This window comes from Chiroxiphia lanceolata, chromosome 3 (assembly GCF_009829145.1).
Source record: "Chiroxiphia lanceolata isolate bChiLan1 chromosome 3, bChiLan1.pri, whole genome shotgun sequence".
NCBI lineage: Eukaryota > Metazoa > Chordata > Aves > Passeriformes > Pipridae > Chiroxiphia > Chiroxiphia lanceolata.
The window spans coordinates 7,661,048-7,681,122 of NC_045639.1; the positions used below are offsets into that span (position 1 = coordinate 7,661,048).

General features: G+C 39.1%; 1 protein-coding gene across 1 annotated transcript in view; it reads left to right on the top strand.

Annotated features, from left to right (window-relative positions):
- Positions 1-20,075, top strand: part of PCSK2 (proprotein convertase subtilisin/kexin type 2) — a 103,418-nt gene that overhangs the window by 38,285 nt on the left and 45,058 nt on the right. Inside the window, exons 3-5 of the mRNA XM_032683538.1 lie at positions 9,940-10,053; positions 11,397-11,505; positions 13,103-13,140. Coding sequence (XP_032539429.1) covers positions 9,940-10,053; positions 11,397-11,505; positions 13,103-13,140 — 261 coding nt within the window. The remainder of the gene's footprint in view (positions 1-9,939; positions 10,054-11,396; positions 11,506-13,102; positions 13,141-20,075) is intronic.

Here is a 20,075-nt window from a genome sequence, read left to right on the forward strand (position 1 = left end):
TGGGCTGAGAAAGGCAACCATGGGAGCAAGCTCCAGTGTCCTTTCTGTTCAGTGTATTTATGGTAATAGAATAAAGAAGTAGCTGTGCTATAAACGGCTACTCTGCTGTTGGGTGCATGAGCAAGTACGTGAATGTGAGCAGCAGCATAATTGCAGTTTCCCCTCTGTCATAAGATTGGCTTCTGTTTTGTGTCTGGCTTCTAGTTATGAAATTTTCTGAGAGAAGACATTGTACAGCCCATATAATTCCCACTAGACAGCACTTTAGGAAGGTCAGTGGCTCGCAATTCTGTATCTCATCTCTGCTGTGATAGCAGCAGAGCTCTGAAGGTGTTAAAAATGGACAAGAAAGGCTCGCTAATATATCACTACCACTCATGTGAACATTGAACTTTTAAGTATTACAGGTGTGAAATATTAGAATAAGCTTAGATTCTTTTGGCAGTTGTTGCTATATCACTCCAGGCAGGCAGCTTTGTAAAAGCAGGCTTTGCTTTTTATTAAAGCTAAATGGGCCTTCTGCAGATGTCATTACCACCTGGCTGGGAGGTGTTGACAGCAGTGAGCAGTAATCCATGCTAGGAACCTATCAGCGTGGTGTAGTGGGGTTCTGAGTTAGAGACTGCAGGAGCTGCTGGAGGAAGAGTATGTTTGTGGTGTCCTTCTCTCCTTGTGCAGAGGTGCTCCCTTCCACATTGGCCAAAGCAGATGCCTTTCTGGGAGGTGTTCTCCCCAGTTTCAAACTGCACCATTTGCTTGCAGAGCAGAAGAAACAGGGAAAGGAAAAATTCTATTGAGCAATGACAGTGCAGAAGAGGTTACAAAAGAGAAGATTTGTGTTCTGTAGGGCGCTCACAGCGTTGCAGCCAGGAAAAAGAGATCAAAAGGCACTTATGACTTTCCTGAAACCAGTTTAGAGAAAGCCTAGATTCTGCCTCGTGAAGCTAACATTTTCTTCACTGTCACCCCATGACTCCAGGTTTTGAGGACCCACAGCCAGTTTTAAATAACTCTTTTAATTCAGAATTTCTTAATTTATATTAGATTGATTTTCAGCTTGGTTCATGCACTGCATGTAGGACAGCAGCACTGACATTAGTCTGAGTGCCTTCCTTCCTAGACCTATGATAAAATTTTTATTCTGAGAAACTGTTCTTTAACTGAGATTCTGGCAACAATTTTGTGTGAAAATATTTCACTACCACTGGATCCAGTGGTGTCCATCTGCTCAGAAGGAGTAGAGGTAGCTGAAATAAACTTTTATTCTAAGTCCCACAGCATGAGGGGAGTCCCAAACAGCTCCTGCCATGGTTACCATGACTGAAAGCTGTCTTTAGGCTTGGGCGTCAGCTCCATAAATGTGTTTGGTTTCTTGACTCAGAAGGTATTTAGAAAAAGAGTACAAGTAGAGAGCAAAATAAATTACATGAAGGACATGACAGCTCTTCAATGTGTGTGACATTATGGCGTATTTACTGTAACACAGGAAGGGGATAATCCATGCCAGTAATTCCATGAGTGAAAATGCATGTTATATTTTTTCAAGCAGATGTTTCAAAGTGAGTGATGAGCTATTAGGTGACATTTGAGTGGGAAGGAGGCTGTGGGGAATGAAATGGAAGTATGATGAGTTACAGCACAGGACAGAAGGCAGTTTTTAAGTGCAGAATCACTTTGGAGACCAGGGAGTCTATTTTCAGCACATGCTGCAGACTTAGTTTAAGTCTGCTGACTCAGTTTCCTAAATGATGATGCAGACCTACATAGGTGTTTTGTGAAGCACTTCCAGTGTGTCCATACAGAGTACACTTAATGTCTGTAGAGCAAATTGGTATCTTGGGAAAGGAAATATATGAAGTTAGAGGTAAAGCTGCTACAAATGATGCTTTATGACTTCGAATGTGTTTGGGCATTAGCACAAATATTCACACATTTACAAGAAGTCTCTTCCATGTCAGAGCGAGTCAAGGTACACTTCAATAAAAAGTTTGGTTGTCAGTTGAGTCTTCCCTTAGAAACCAAACTGTGCAGAATTTTCTCCAAGTGATATTTTCTCATGGTCCTCACTTATCTGGAGACTAGCTTCGTGAAATAAATTAGCTTAAAATCAACAGAGTTAGAGGAATCTTTAGCCTGTGAGCACTCCTGTTCTCTTGGGATGTATCAGATATTCATCACTTGTGTGGAAGCAGCAACTGTACTATTGGAATCTTTTAAAAGGAGGTTTTATAAAGAATGGACTATGTAGTACATATCTCCTTGTAGGACCAGTGAGCTGTTGTGAAGTAGGAGGGAAGTCCTTTGCTGGCCAGCTGCCCAGGGGTATAAAAAACAGTCACAAATGTTAGAGAGAATAATCAAATTAGAAGATTCAGCATCATGTGAGCACCTTTCTTCTTTGTACTGCACAGATATAACCAAAAGGTTTGCAGTCTTAAAGATGAGCTGGGCCTGATTTTCATTTAAACTAAAAACCTATACCACAGAGAGGCTGTGAATGTAACTTAGACCTACTTTGGTTGTCACCTCAAAGGTTGATGATGGCCTTTGTTATAAGAGAAAATCGCTTCATGAGAAGACTTTTACTATTGAGAAAGAAGAGGGCAAGGGTTTTTTTCCAACCATGGTGATTTAGGAAAGGCCTGCAGCATGTGGCAGAGGGATGTAAGAGAAGGGAAAACTGACTTGCAGAAACTAATTTTGCAGCGAAGAAGGGAGGATCTGCAGTTGATAATGCCCTACATGTATGAGGCCCAATTTTCTGTCACCAGGCATGCTGTTGTTTATATCCACAATGAGGGGTGGTTATTCTGATTGATTTGGAGAGGCTGATCATTTCTGTGACCCATGTGACTGGTGAGACAGCAAAGTGCAAAATTTACCCACAGGCTGCTGATATAGTGTCCCTGTGGATTGCAGGCTCCCCAGATCTACTGGAGAGATGTGGTTATAGCCCATTTCCAGGGAATTTAGTTCTTACAGAGATCGTTGATTTTGTAACTAACTGTTCTTTTTTTCTGCTGTCTTGCAGTAAGATGATGTCTCTTCTGTCATTATATAGAAGAAGAAGCTGGTTTTCATTCCTTTGGAAGTATCTTAAGATTTCAGAAATGCTCCTCCTCTCATGTTGGTTCATCTAAGCAGTGAAAAAAATCGGAAACAGAGTTTCTAGAATAGCCAACACCTATGATAGTGTAGATCCTGATATGTCCTTCGTGCCAAACTGAGGAGAGAACAGAAGTGTGAAGCTTGTTCTTGAGACAGTGCACTGCATATCAAGATATCCAGGGCTTTTTCTCTGTCTCAGTGTTTCCCCTTAATAAATTCTATCCTAAAGCAAAAAAATGTTGTCAAAGAGGGCATGATCCTGTGAAAATTTCTGGTTTTATTCAATTGGCATTTTTTCCACTGCAGCCCATCCATGCTCTGCATTCATTTTACATTGCAGTCTGAACAGCTCACTTGCATTTCAAAGTAGAAGCTAGAGGAGCTATTGATTGCTTAGCTGAGCAGGTTGAATATGATCTGCAGCCTCCTCTTACACATTGATTCCTTGTCTCTTTACTCACTGCTTCCTGAATGTCGCTGAACTGTGAGAGGCCTGCTAGATGGACAAAAATATTGATTTCTTTTCCCCTTCTTTTATTTTTTGAAAGCTCCTTATTTACCAAGCACTGAACTAATATGAGGAAAACAAAAGGTCACAAAATAAGGCAGAAGCAAGTCAGTTCTTTCATATTCTTTTAAAAACATATGAACTTGGTTGAATCTGGAGTCCTTTAAGTTGTGTTTCCATCAAGAAAGTTTAATGCTTGAGTGGAACCTTTGAGCTTAAGCTGTTCAGCTTCATATTTTACTATTGTCTGATTGATGATGAACTTCTGGGGCTGTTTCCTTAATGGCCATACCTCTGGTCTTATGATTTTCCATGAATTTTTGCATAGAAGTTAATGAGCAGTCCCAGCTATGCTAGGATTTCCTGTGGAATGCAATCAGTAAATCTTTTGTTAGACTTTATGATGCATTATTTGTTCCTGTTCTGTTCACCTGGAAGTGTGATATTTTGCAATACCAAGTCCAGAGAGACGGAGAAATAGTTCAAAGAACACAAGGTAGAGTCAAGTAAAAATGAGAAGACATGCCAAGAGGGATGAATGGAGACAGCATAAGTGTCCAGAGACTTTAGGATCTGCTGCTGGTCTGTGTAAGCTTAGAAGTGTTTGGACAGGCAAATGGGGCTGGTTAGAGAAAGTGAAAAATTAGAAGTGGTCCAGAACATCCAAGTGTAATAAGCAAAAAACCCCAGCAAGGTCCTTGATACCCAGTGACTCCATTGCAACTAGTAACAAAACAAAAAAGTAACAGCAAGGTAGAGGGATGGCTAAAAACACTGATAAAGGGATCTATTTTAAGGGGACATTACTTTTCCCAGAAACCAAAGCAATCCTCATACAGTCTCTGCTTGTCATTATGAAAATAGCCATTTAAAAGCATATAAACCAAGAGTTATGCAAGTATTTTATGGAAAGAGATTTTTAAATTGAAAAAAAGAATTTCTTCCTCTGCGCTTTGATTAGAAGTGTGGGGAAGGTTGTGTTGATAAACTTTGAAGTTTCTAAGGACTTGTGCTTTAACAGCTGCTACGTCTCTGCTGTAGTGGCTCTAACTGCACCTGCCGAGGAGTGGCAAGATATCTTCGGGCAAGAGTCCCTGTGCAGAACACTCCCCAGGGATTAATGGATACAGTAGAAGAGGCACTTGAAAGCTCTTATGAATAATCCTCCAGAAACACCTATGTTTAGCAAATCATTGCTAGGTATGGAGAGATCCATGAGAGCCTTTGAAAGTCATTAGCTTGCTTAAGAGGAGCAGTTGTCATTTGATTAGTAAGTATTGGATGGTCAGCGACACTCACAGGGCCCCTGACATCCATGCTCATTCTTTCTAGGCCATAAAACAGGCTCAGAAAGATTGAAATCAAGTAGATGGATCCAGCCATGTCACAACAAAAGGCATCAATTTTCTGTGTTGCATTGGCTGGATGGAGTTGAGCAGCTTCACCACCTCAGGTTATAGAAGTGAGCTGTCTCCTTTGCCATTTCAAAGTGCTTCAGTTTTGCTTGGTTTATCTGACTTTAGTTACAGTTCAAGTAGATCTGTACTTTCTTTTTGCTAGTGAGGAGCTTCAATGTTATTCCTTTCATTTTGTGGTGGAGAGTCACACAAAACTCAGTTACTTTGTGGCTTTAACAAAAATGTAGAATGTGAGATAGGTGCTACTCTCTGACATTGTATTTCCCTAATATGTACCTCTCTTCTGAGGATGGAGTGGATAGTAAAATTAAATGCCTTTTTGTTTACTTAGGAAGAAAACAGAGATGAAAAAGACACACTCATTAACTCTTTATGAGGTTTAGGAGCAGGGGGATGTCATTTTTGGATAATACCTCAAAAAGCTGTTCTATGCACCTGCTATCCCATTCTCATTACTTTTTAAAGAGTTGGCTGTGCATATGACTGGCTCACTTAAACTTCTTTACCTCTCTCTTTTGTTGCCACCATGTTTCTTTGGATATCAGAAATTAATGATACCAAAAGTCAGGACAGGTTTCTGCTACCAGAAAGTGGTTTCTTTGATGATGTCTTTGTGCATCTGGACACACTGTTTCAAACCACCTTCAAGGGATGCTGGTCTTCAGTTCAATTTTTGGGGTCTAAGTCTAACCACCAGCCTGACTTCTTCAAAAATACAGGTTATGAGTTTGTAACTTCTTACTTCACTTTCAAGAACAGACCTGTGTTGATCCTGAGGCTTTAGAGAATAAAGAACTGTGACTTCCTTTATTTGATCAACTCATGGCTATATGTTTGGGGCTTTTTTTTTTAAGAAGACAAACATACCTACTCGATGTCAACAGCTGGGACTGCCTTCTTCCTCTGGAATTTGGCCCAAATTCTCCTGTTCTGAAGTTCTTGATTTCTGAGGTTGGAGTTGTGTGTACTGTTCCACTTTTGTACACCCACTGGTATAATTTAGTAAATCTGCCATTTATGCTCAGTATAACAGAGTCATTTAACTGCAGGAGCTCACCAGTACAATTAACCCTGTTCCATCAAAATGAGGAGCTGATTATCTTGGCATTCATGGGAGCAGGGAGCACAGTTACAGTGCTGTGGTTTCTGGCCCTCCCAGAGCAGTATTGCAGTCAATTGATTATTTTGCTAATTTGTTCTGCATCAGTATCCTGCTGGTTTATTCTCCTCTGAGTGACTTCATGCACCATGCATAAGTACAAGTATATTAAAAATCAATACTTGAACCTTTTTTTTCTTGTAAAGATCTTATCATCCATGGGCTACCTTCTTTGATACATGACCTTCAGTCTACTTACAACACAGCTAGTAACTTTTTCATGATTTAGTCCTATGCTAATAAAGTAGATGCTCAGATTCTGATCTCTACTTCATCCTCTATCCTAATGAAAAAGGAATAATTAATTAAGAATGAAATAAACAAAAGGCTGTTACTGTAGATAAATAAGCCTAATTTTGAGATGGTAAAATTCATGGTATTTTAGTAAGAAAATCTTGTTGCTTCACTAGGCTCTAATAAGTATCATGCTTCACAGGCCTGCATCATTTAGAGACTATTATCAGAAACCTGAGTCTTATGAATGCTGTTTTTCCTGCTCCAGTTAGAGAAACAAGTATTTAAAAGATGTCATGAGGTTGTATAGTGCACGGGATTGAGGGCTGGATTCCAGGTCTGAACTCCATACAAGTAGGTGGGTTTATGACTGTTAGAAGTGAATCTTTTCCGATACTTTTCTAGTGTTGGACATGCAGAGGTGTTGTCTCTTGTATGTGTTGCTGAAGCATTTTACCTCCGATGTGGTACTTAATGCATTTTGGTTACTGATGTTATGGGGAGGCCTACGTTTCTTTAAGAAGAAAAACAAGAAATAGAAGCAGAATCAGATGCATCCCTCTCCTGATCTAGACTAGATATGAAAGCATGAGTTCCCAGCTCTGGAAAAAATACTGCTTTTCTAATATAGATACCCAGTTGGTGAGAAGACTGGGTTTTACTGAGTCAGCTGTCTGCAGCAGTAAATGAGCAGTTTTCCGCTCAGATCATTGGATTTGCATTATCATTTTCCAAGTTTGTTCTTTGGGGATTTTTTTTTCTGGCATGTATGGATGTTACATGTTCTTGGGATTATTGCTTTCTGTACATGTCTTCATGAGGAGAAAGGTAAGTTCTTACCTCGTGCTGGCCAAGATCTTCCTCTTCTGAATGAGGCAATTTGATGTGAGAAGCTACCAGGACCTTACCCAAACCTTTCAATTTATTTCATGACAAAAATGCTTAATTTTTTCTGGATTTGATTGTATAATTTGGATTTGATTTGTCATTTGCAAATGTGATGAAAACCCCCTTGTTTCTATAGTGGAAAAAGAGGGCCCGTAATTTCTGAGGCTGTTATATCTGTGGATGGTAACATCCTGTATGCCCTTTCTCTGACTGAAACATTCAGAAAACAACCTGCTGAGTTGTTTCAGTTCAGAGAAGGTTATAGCTCTTTGAGGGATATATTTCCTTGTCTGAGGAACTTATAGTATAATGTAATATAATAGAAAAGTAAATTATATTTTATTGTGAAGATGGAACAAATCAGACAAGTGAGATGATCCTGAAGAGGGAAACCAGCGCATGCTACTTCTACAAATTGCTCCCCCTCTTTCCTCCAGGTTGTCTTAAAGACAAGCCAGGGTTCCGCAACACTGCTTTTTAATTAGTAGAAATCCTTTTGTACTAAACCCTAATTCAGTGCCTTAATGCAGCAGGTCCTGCAGAGCCAGCGAGCTCGTGTGGGAGCACGAATACATGAAATCTTTTTCCCTGGCATCCCTCTGAGTGAAGGTTGGCTTCTGTTCCTAGTTATCTTCTGTGGTGACAGCTCGGGGTTTGCAGTGGCAAGCAGGGAGGCAGGGGTGGGAAGGGAGGGAGGGAGGCATAATTACAGGTGATTGCTCTGTTGTCTCCATGGCATCACTGAGCCTTATCTTAGAGGTATCAAGCACTGTGGTTATACCTTTCTTCGCTCTGTACAGCTACCTGGCGCCACTAAGTACACAAAGTGTGGCTCCTGCTTCGTCACTTAGTCACTCTTCCCAACTTATTTTATGTTAGGTTTTTTCTTTACTTTCCATCTGCTACACTTTTAATGAACTTTTATATGTGAACACACATGCAAAAGAAAGCACTTACCAATTCAATATTTTACCATTTGCTATCTTTAGTTAAGAAGTTAAAATTCATACAAGTAGATTGTTAGAAACGTTTGACTTTTCAGGGCACACTGTGCCCCTTCCTGCTCTCTATGAATTGGTATTAGGTTTTTGGGGTTATAATGAAGCAATACAGCTCTGAGGAAAATAGCTTTCAACCCCCATCAGTTAGATCCCAGTGTAATCTCTGCCTTAGACACCTCACTGAGCACTGTCTTTTGAGGCTCCTGCTTTAATTAATGGAGACAGAAAGACACATCCAAGAATGACTCAACTGACCTAAGATCTGATTTAGCCTTTGGATGAATTTCTCCTCTGTTGATTTTGACTGACAGTGTATGTATGAGTTGCTGTGACACAGTGGTGTAACTCCTGGATACGCATTTTTAATCTGAAATGCCAAAGCCACAAAGGTAGAAAAGGTTCTCTTAGATTTATTATTAGATTTATTTAATAACCATGCATTCTTTTCAAGAACATGCCTAAGGAAATGTTAGGGGGCTTACTGCCTTCTTACTGCACCTCAAGGTGTACTCAGTTTATGGTTTTAAGCACTCCTCTTTGATCAAGAAGGCTAGATTTTTTTGCTTTTTGTTTTTTAAATTAAATGCTGGGACTCTTCATGCTACCTTGTTTTCAGATGTTAGGCTGAAGAGTACAAAATGAGTATGCCAAACCTGACAGCACTTTTGCAAGGTCTGTATGTTAGTACATGTTACAACTCCAATTACAAACATTCAGTAGTCTCCTCTAGAAATGCTCTTTTGCATGGGTACAAGTAAGGTGAGTATGGCATTTGAAGCTCCTGTCTCCAAAGATATTTGTGTGTCTGACTTTTGTTTTCTACAGTGCTTGCTTAAATGTTTTGTGGATTTGCTGTGCATAAAGCAAATGACTTCTAAAAAAACTATGGCTACTTGTGTTTCATAATCTGTATTTTTGTATCTTACAAAAGAACCAGTTTGATCAGTTTAGTGGCTTTTTTGCCATGTAGTTTTTCTTGCCAGTGTATTTATTTATCACTTTTATATTGCAAGGATAATCCCTGAAAGAAGATCACTTTCAAGGCACATTTTTGAGAGCCTCAGGAGTATGATGAAAGTGCACACCACCAGATTTTTTTCTCCTAGAAAATCTCTTTGGCAGGAAAGGCTATCTAATGCTTTGATAATGCCCTGGAGAAAAATTTTTAAAGAGTAAAAATGCGGTTGAGACCTGCATCCTCATTTTGCCAAATGTCTGCAGCTTGGAACTGTGGCATATTTGGAATTAGTTAAATAATCTTAGCTTCTATTTTGGTGGCAATGAAAAATAAAGGTATGGCAAGAAAATTGATGATGATAATGATGCCTGGATAGGGGCTTGCTCTTACACTGATTGTTTGGTGTCTAAAACATGCTCATGTTGTAACTTTCCTTCAGATAAGACACTCTGAGTGTCCCTTTCCCTCATAGCTGGCAGTAGTCCTGGAGTTCTCTACCTCTTTGTGAATTTTGACTGAAATCAATTGCCAGTTTAGAAGTTGCAAAGGAATGACACAGACACAAATAGTGTGATTTCATAACCCTTATCTCTCATGAAAGAAAGATTAAAAAAGCTTCATGGTCAAGAATGTTGAGCTAAAGATGTAAAAATTAACTCTTCCAGGTGAGGAAAGCTGTGCAACAGGAGGGTTTCAGCAGAAGGAAGAGAGGATATAGAGATATCAATGACATTGACATCAACATGAACGACCCTTTATTTACAAAGCAATGGTACCTGGTAAGTTTTGAAAGTGATCATATCTAAATAATTGTCATTCAAGCCGTTCTGTGCTGCTGCAATGTTTTACAAGAGTTCTTTCCACCTACACCACGAGAACTTGGGAATGGATCCAAGCCGCTGTTGTGTTGTTTTTAATGGTACCTGTTTTATACTGGGAAGACCCAGCATGTTTCAAGAGCTAAATTTCATTTCAGTCAATGGAAAGGTCCTTAGAAGGCTTGAAAGAGAACTGTATTGATGTCCTGTGGGCATTCCTGGTGTGCTGATGTGATCCCTAAAGCTGCATATGAATCATATCTTTGATCTGATGCCAGGTAAAAATATTGTTATAGACTTAGAACAAAAAGTTCTGGTATCTTGGCTAGCAAAAGTTTAGGGTTTTATTTTCTTATGGAAATTTGAATATTAATTGATTTTCTTCTGTCAGACTCAGAACAGCTGAAAAATGATGAATTTTGGCTTAAGCTAATGTCAAAAGAAATTAATATTTTTCTAAATTGTTTCATTTTTAATGTGTCATATTTTCTAGGGAGAAGTCTTTAGTCTTAAAGGATAAATCATATTTTTATGTGAAAGTAAAGAAATTTCTATGAGTATTAAAATGATTTTTCTATTTAAAAAGTTGTTAAAGTAATTCTGGTCAGTTTTAATGTTGAAATCTATTTATGATACTTAAAAAATGCAGTACTGCCTCGTTAACTTTAGAAGGGTCTTTTTGCTTAAGAGCAATGTTTCTTATTCTCTTTCCTCTTAATCCATTTCTTATGTTTTATGAATCCATCCAGTATGGCTGTGGGTTTTTTTCATAAGGCAAGAGTTTTCAGATGAATGGGGGCACATTAGCATGGAGGGGATTTCATCCTTGATGAGTTGATAAAATAAAGTGTGGATTTTTCTCTGGTACTTCATCAAAATATTGCAGTGATAAAAAATAACAAAAATTTAGGAAGCTAGGTAGTAGATCCTTGTTTTCAAGAGAAAACGATTTCCTGCTCGTAAGTAAGTTCTCTGTAAAATCCATTGGTGTAACTTTTTTCTGGATTGACCCACTCGCTTGACATGCTTAAGCAGAAAAGTCTTTTTTGGAGTCCAAAAGATTCAGGGTTTAACCAAATCTTATAAACCACAAAAAATTGAATTTACCCAGTATTGGTTTTTTTAGGGTTTTTTACAGTTGCATTGTTGCAGTAGATATGATGTACAGATGTGCACCCCAAAACAAATGGAATATATTTTCCATACCAAAGATACATGCAAAGACATAAAGAAAAATTCCGTTACTGTGGGAATATGTCAGTCAAGTAAAAAAAGCTATTTTTCTTTTTCACTGATGTTGTTAGATTAACACTGGTCAAGCAGATGGGACTCCTGGACTTGACCTTAATGTAGCTGAAGCATGGGAACTGGGATACACAGGGAAGGGAGTAACCATAGGAATTATGGATGATGGTAAGTGAAGACTGAGTGCTAATTTAATATTTTTAAGTAGCTTTTTTTCATGTAGTCCAAGTCAAAAAACTATTAAAAAGTAATAATAGATTGCTTATAGTGGTGAGACTGTTAGCCTCCATAAAGACTTTGAGATCTTCAGGGAAAATATGATATACAAAGACTTCACTAGGGATACTGAGGCATGGATATCCAAATATTAAAACTTGTTTGCAATTATCAGTCAGATATCTTCCAGGGCAAACTATAATGGCCCTTGAGCCAAAGTAAAAACTCCCCTTAACTTCTGTAGGCACTGAGTAGGGGATGTAATTGCTCTGCAAAAAATACTTAAGAAAATGTTTTCTGGGTTACATTATTCTCAAAGTCATACTTGACAGCTGAAATAATTAAACACTTTCATGCTGAATGTCATTGAAGATGTGCATACTAAATATATTATTAATTTGAGGCTAAGTTCAGGAAAGATGAACATAAAAGTTACAGTTGAAGTTATAGTTGTTCTACTTATGGGTTCCTTGCTGAAGTACAGGAATTCTGTGCAATCTCTCAACACTTTTCTTTGGAATAAATTTTGAATATTTTCCTTTTATGAAGAATGAATTATATTAAAAATAAATAACTAAAATATTTGAATCCACATATGTTTTCTAGGGTCAACTGAGATCTGTCCTCACTTACTTCTGTTCCTCATTTGCTTACTCCTAAGACAAGGTTTTTTGTGGAAATAAGAAAGTAAACTGGATACTAGGAAGAAATTCTTTATTGTGTGGGTGATGAGATACTGGAACAGGTTGCCCAGGGAGGTTGTGGGTGCCCCAACCCTGGAAGTGTTCAAGGCCAGGTTGGATAAGGCCTTGAGCAACCTGGTCTGTATATTGATGAAAGATCAATCTCGTGGGAGAGATGATCTCTAATGTGTCACAATTTCATTGATCCCAGAGAGGCAGGACTTGGCTTTCAGATTATGACTGTGATGGGAATGATGGCAAACTATTCAAGCTTCAGGTCAAATTAAGCTGAATGCCCATCAGATACAGCTTTTAGAGAAAGCTTTGCCTTATAATTTGTTTCCGGTAACTCCAGAAAAGAGGGCTTGAATAACAGGATTCTTCACTGAGGCTTCTGTTGCCCATTTACCATTTGGATCAGTAAGGTACAAGGGTCTCTTCATAGAAATCTAGTGCTAAGGACACACAAAATTGGAGATAATCTTCTCATCAGAATAACCATGATGATATGGCATTCTCATTGCAAATAAAATAGAGCTTATAATGGTGTTGTAGTTGGAGAGACATGACAGAGTAATAATGAAAATGTAATATGGGATTGCTGGCCATTTCTTTGTATGTTTTAACTGGATATGTAATAGCTCAGGTTATCCCATTTGAATGTAGATCTACTGCTTCTGTTGCACCTTCCACTAGGATTTGTACATTTGCCATTAGAATGAGTATATTCCACACTGGTGCCCTGTTACAGTCTTTGCCATGATCATTTTCCTATGGTTGCAAGGGAATCTTGTCCTGTGATGATTTGAAAATTTTTTTTGGAAGTCGTAACCTTTGGTTTCTGTTCTGTCATTGTCTTATTGCAGGAATTGATTATCTGCATCCAGATCTTGCATCAAATTACGTAAGTAAATGCTGACCTTTTCTGTAAAATGTGGATTTTGTTATTATTATAGTCCCTCTGCTACAAAATTTTAAATAGTGAGTAGACCAGCAGTGTACAGCTGAACTTCTGATCTTACAATGATGAATTTCCCATTGAAAGAAGCAGACTGAAAATGGGACTGCCTATGCAAGGAATGGCAAGGTGACAAGGCTCTTTGTGAGGAATGACAGTGCTGCATCCCATTGCATAAGCTACATCTTGCAATATTGGATTTGGGACAGAATGAGTAACCTGTGAATTGGCTCTAAATCCTACTATTAAGATGCAGAATGCTGCTGTCACTTGGAGGGCCATGGAGCTGTGGGCTGTGGCAAGGCTTTTAAAAGCCTACAGGAACAGTTTAATTCCTTACTAACAGGTGTTTTGATCCAGTGCTTCAAAACACATGCGGGGCAGATTGTGTGTTCTCAGCACATACTGTGCCAGTTGATTGTTCCTCAAGCCTCAGGTTTCATACCTTTGGACTAGTGATTTTCATATTTCTTAACTCTTCCAGGCTCTCTCCAACCCCCTGTTGACGCTGGTACTCCTATCTCCAGGTGCCTACAAGGGCTCCCAGCACCCATGGGCTGCTCTGGCACTGTGCTTGTGCCAATTCCTTGGGCCATGGGCAACAAGAGGCTCCTTGCCAGGGGAGTTGGAGTGTCTCTGCTTTAGGTCTTGCTTTTCTCCTACAGTCAGTGTTTTCCTGAGGGAAGCCCAGGCTGCTTCAGCTGAGCAATGCAGTTTAGTTTGCAATTGCAACTAAATGAAGAAAAGAACAAAGACAGCTGGAGATTTTGATACAAATATGAGCCATTCAGATAGAACAGCTCCAAAATGAGAAAGGCAGTTATTTTTACATACTTGCAGATTGGAAACTAATAATACACAGAATGAAAACCTATTTGTTGTTGCAAGTAGCAAAGCACATTTGGTAGATAATAAATGGCTATAGAAGATGTTTGTGTTGCACAAGGAATCCGGAAAACAGCTGACCACAGAGTGCAGATTAGCCAGTTTCACTCCTTATGAACTGGCTTAATAACTTGATGACAGCTAATTAAACCCTATGCCCCAACTGCAAAATTCTCTCCCAAGAGAAATAATTCAGTAGGATGTTCCCAGAAGGATGTTCCCATAAAGTGATAGAAATAAAGAAGATTGTAAAAGGTAGCCTTTTTCTTTGCAAGAACTGTGCTCTGTATATGTTCTAGAATGTGATGTGGGCACAGCACATGCTCTACGCTCACTTTTCAGCAGCAGGCATAGGCAGAGAATGTGGGAATATTATTTTTCCAAAAATCATATTTCAAATAAACACGCAAAAAGTCTGTACAGCGTATGTAATGTAACAGTTCTGTTGTTAACAGTGAATTTAGGATTATGCCCAGAAACCAAGAATAGATTTCGCTGTAATACAGTGTTTTCTCTTTAAATTCTAAAAATATTTTCTGTTTGATGGATTCAATTTGTCAGGCTTGGCAGAAATGTATTGTTTTTAGAGTGACATTAGTGAGTGTTCTGGAAATGAACGGAAAATGACATAGAGAATGACTGTGCACAGACGTGATGATAGAAATCATGAAATAATGGAGCTGGAGAGAAATCTGAGAATTGAGAAAAGAGATATTGGGGTGAAAATTGAAGAAGAAAAGCTGTCTGGGCATGGGAACAGCAAACTTTTAATGGCAGTCATGAAAGACTTGTGAAGAGACTGACCTTGAGATGAGAATCTGAAAAGGTTTGTGTAGGATTGACTTTGTCCAAGCAAGGAGAGGTTCTGTAGTGGAGCAGTGATCAGGCTGTGGAGGGATACAAGAAGATTGTCTGGCCAATACAAGTTGCAGAATTAGGCAACAAGGATAAGACAGTCATTAAAGGAGCAGCAGAAACCCCACATGAAAGATCACAGTCTTAAAGGAGATAACACCCCACTGCTTTTAATACAGAAATACAAAAATATGAACTGTCACATGAAATCTCTGGTTCCAGGCTGTCACAGCACTGTGTCTGAGAGGTGGCTGAAAGTTGACTCCTTCTCCTGCTGCTAAAACCTTCCAGCCCCTCCCTCACCCAAGCACAGCACAGCAGTTGTGGGGTTTGGTTCACCTGTGCTTTGCCTCTCGCCGAGAGGCTGCACAGGCCTCCTTGAATCCCAGGAGATCCTGCTCTGGCAGCATCTACTGTCTCTCAGAGGCCACAGGGCCCTTTTTTCCCAGTAGGCAGTAATTTGGGCATGAACTGAAGACAAGGACTTAAATTCAGCTGAAGGAAGCATCAGTTTAGATGTAAAAATGGAATGAAACCAGTCTCTTAAGGAACGAGCTGGTAACTCACTTCGAGCTGGCACAATTGCAGTCACTTTTGTACGACTCCTGTACCACGTTTGCTGTTTCACAACATCTGCACTTTGGGGCAGCCTTCTCTGAAGTTATATTGTTTATTTTTAAAGAAATTAAAAGCTTGTAACTTATGTTTCTCAAGTGTGTAAGTGCCTGCGTACCCTGGCAATGTCTATACGTCTTGCTTGGAAAATTGGGAGTAATTAGAGAGTCTCTCAAAAGTGGTGATTTTGGCAGTTGAGCATTTTCAAGTGTAAAAACTTGGCATTGGTTAGTCAGTTTAATTTGGCTTTTACAATTTTGACTTTCGGGGTTTCTTCCATGAATAGTTTAATGGGGGTTACCACTTAGATGAAATGGAGTGTCAGGGAAGGAAAAGGTCTTTCTGAAGAAAAAAACAATTTGTATTTTTTCCTAAAACTGCTGAACTTCGACCTGTCATATGGAGTGCACTTCTATCTGTATTTTTCTTTGCTGTTTTTGAGCTTTACTGCTTGAATCATCCATTTCTGGTTTTAATGCACTTTATATACATGGAAAGGAGTGTGCCTGCTCACAGTCAGGATGCACTGCTCTTCCAGCACCGCCTCCCAGTTTGCTGCAGTATATCTACTTGCTTTTCTGGGGTACGGGGGCTATGGCAAAGCTGGAATTTTCCATTCTGCACTGTGAATGCAGAGAGACTCGTTGTCAAACAATCTATATTTTCTTCCAAGCCTCAGAAACCCTGCAGAGGTTCAACCTTCAGGAAATTATTTTTTTCCCCATAAAGAGAGTCCTTCATTATGAACTGTTAATTAGAAAGCTGGAGCCTAATGTACTCTGTGGTTTTCTTTCAACTCAGAATGTACATATAAAGCCAGCAATTTTCAGGACTGACTTCTCCAAGATACAGCATCTGAGTGAGAAAGAAAGTGAAGTTACAAGGGCTGCATATGAGATATGTCTAATAAAAGAAGAAAACAGCAGCCGTGGGGGATGGACATTACAAATTTCAGTACATTGTTTTAAAGAAAAACCTAAGAGAGCAAATGGAGATTTTTTTCATGTTTACAGAAACATAAGCTGAGCTCTCTCATATCAGTTTGTATTGTGATATTTTATACTTAGCCACTGTCTGCTGGTGAAGGTCAGTATAGCAGCATTATCCCACTTAGAGCAGCAGGGAGCTGATCATCTCCTGTAAGTGGGTTTGTCCCTGATTAGCAGTAGTGAGGAAAATCAGGATCCCACCAAGAGACTCGGGCCAGGAGTAGAAAATTGCTGGTTTCAGTGTCTGAACTCTGCCTGAAGCTGAAAGCCTGTTTCAAAAAACCTAGGGAGGGAAAGAGAACAAACACTGTAGGAAAACCAGAGGCAACCGTGTGAGTAGGTTTTCACAGAGTATCAGTAAATGTAGGATGAGAATCATGCAGCAATTCTTAGTAATAGATAGTAATTGATGATATTCAAATAAGAAAGAAGATTTTGGAATCTATGAAATTACACAGATATAACATGCACAAACTAGTGTGCAGTCATCTGAGCAGCTCTTCATTGCTGGCCTTACCCAAACTTCCTGTCTTTTCTTCTCTGTACCATGGATCATTATGGTGCAACCTTATCTTCCAAGGTCGTTGCCAACTGTCATTCAAGCCATACGTGGGAAAGGCCCTATGAGGGAAGACTTTTTGGATTTATCCCAGGGTTAATTGATGTTTTCTGTAATCTACCATTTCTTGTTCAGATGTGAACAGCAGATAGTCTTACCTGTCTTTTGTTGACATCTCCAAACACTCCATACACTTTGTTGAGCCTCTCTCTCACAACTTTTGGTAACTTGTCACCAGCTAATATGATAACAGCTCCCCCTAGCTTGCTGAGAGGCAAGTGGGAGCAAATTTTTGGAATAATTATCTCATAAGCAGTGAAGCAGGGAAATGTTCTACTTCTGTTATGAGCTAAATTTGCCATTGTTTGCTACAGGAACAAAAACATCGTTGAATAATCTTTTCAGCCACAAAAGAAATAAGAAATAGTACAGGCAATAAATTATATGCTTGCAATATGTGCAGCAAAGCATAGTGACAGCATAAAGGATCTTCTTTCTTTTAGAAAATCTGTTTTTCCTTCATTAGCATGAATTTCTGAGTATGCTTTGGACTCCCTGCATACCACCAAAAGGACCAGCAAACTGTTCATTGTCTGATCACAGTGATTCACCAGAACAAACCATCAACATCTCTACTAAAATCACTGGGACCTAGTTGTGGGGTTTTGTGAGTTGAGTTCCACTGACATCTATTGAACCGTGTGCTGCTTTGACCCTGATGATCACCACAAAATCCCAGCTGATGTAATTGCCTGAGTCAAACAGAGTTCACGTGTAAATGGTGGGGAGAAAAATGTTACCCTTCCAAACCTAATATTTGTTGGAAACACTCTGAAGACCTTGAAAAGCTCCCAGTGTCTCTGCACAGTCATTAATGTCAACCCAGGGGATCCACAGGGATCACAAAGCCAAACCGTAGCAGAGTCAGGGAATGATTCCACTTGTCTTCATGAGACCCAATTCCTACAGTAGGATTTTCAAAAGACCCTGAGACACTTACACTGCCCTTTCCTACTGCATTTCAAAGGCTTATTGAGCACATGCACTAGACACTAAATTTCAATAAACCCTTACTGCTAATAAATCAAATGTATTTATTTTATGGGCAAACTCTGTGTGCTGCCCATCGTTGCTAGTGCCTAGTTTTTGTAATGTTGAAATAGCACTTATTATCAAAAAATAAAGAGCAGAATAAACTTGTTTCAGGTTTTTCAGCACATCACTAATTAGATTTTGGGTTGGTTGGTTTCATTTGTGTTTTTTGGTGTTGCTTTGGAGTTGGGTTTTTGCTAGCAGGTCTTCTAAAATAAAAACACTTTATAACGATTAAAAATTATCAACCAAAACCTGGGATAAATTCCTAATATGTCCTGCTAGCACTAAAAATGCGGTAAGAACACTGATGGATGGATGCTGTTGCAAGCAGATTGTGGCAGAAATTTCATGAAGAAATTGCTGAGACAGAATGAAGGAGAGATGATTTGTGTCACAGAGCTGTGTTTGCAGCTGAAAACTGGATTTCTCTCGCTGAAAGATATTATGCAATGGCTCTGCTAGAGCCCATTTTGAGAGATCTGGACTCTGAATGCTTGACGAGTTCTGGGGCTTGGTACTTAGCACGATCCATGCTGGAGCTGGCACGGCTCCACTGCTGTGAGCCTCTCCAGAAGGATCCACTGATTTACAGTGGCTGTAAAATATCCTCAAAACACAGCTCCTTTGGATTAGATGATACTAACACATTGTAAGTGTATTTGCCTGAGATTATTTTCAGAGCACTGAATGCTGGCAGTTTTATTGTATATATGCTTCCAGCTTTATTGTATATTAGAACGACCTGAAACAGATAATCGTTAAATGCACTCCTGATGTGTAAGCAACATGAGATGGTTCCAAAGACACTCCTTTTGCAAACTAGCAACCACCCACTGTCCACAGCATTTATTTTTCTCTATAATCAATGTACTTAATTAATCAGCTGCACACTGAGAAAGTGCAAGGTGGCTAATTGCTTTAATCATTAAGCACTGGTATTAATTTTCACTTAAGGCATCATCTGTGGAAAGTAAATTAAGATTGTTGAAATGAGAAATGCACAGGGATGGAAGAGAGCAGTGGATATTTCTACATCAGTTCTGCCTAGTGCTTTTGCAATTGGCTTGTGCCTCTCTCCAGGGTCTCTCCAAGTAAGTATTTTGGAAATATTTTCTTCTTTTATTTAGGCAAGAAAAGCAGAGGAATGATGTTGGTCTTCACTGTCGTGGAGGGAACTGGCGTTGCTTCGATTGTTTGGTTGTTTTTTTTCTAATTGTCTGCTTTTCTGCAGACCAATTAGCTTTTGGAACTGGCCAGAAATCTTCCATTAGAACAGCATTTTTGCTAGTAAAGATGAGTGGTTTAAAAAATTGAAATGTCCACTGGAAAATTGAAGTGAAATATTTTTGTTTTGGATCAGTTCAACCTAATTTTAAATGTTTGACTTCTAGAACATGCTGAAATAAAACAGCAGCAACAAAATCCCACTCTGATGCATGGTCCACTTGGGAGAACAAGGTCAGACACACAATCCCCTGGAGGCAATGCACACCATGGAATTTTAAAACCAAGTTCAACAAATTGAAGGAAAGAGCTTTTAGTACCCCAAAGTGAAAATAACACATTTTGGGTTGAAAATGCTAAAAAAAATGGGAAGATTTTTCCATTTGAAAGCTTTTATTTTCTGTTTTTCTAAGAATAGTTATTTTAACTTCTCATAGTATGTGGAAATCTATGAATGTCCATCAGTATTCAAATGGAACTTAATTAAAATTCATGCTGTAGTTACATTTTGGCTACCGAGATATCACCAGGGAAGTCTAAATTGGTGCATGTGGGGAATTGTAGTCCCTCACAAAGCTTCATCAAAATCTGATGGGTGTTAGAGAGAGATTTTTGAGCCCAGTGATGATTTAGGCAAGGAGAGTTGCAAACCCGCTGTT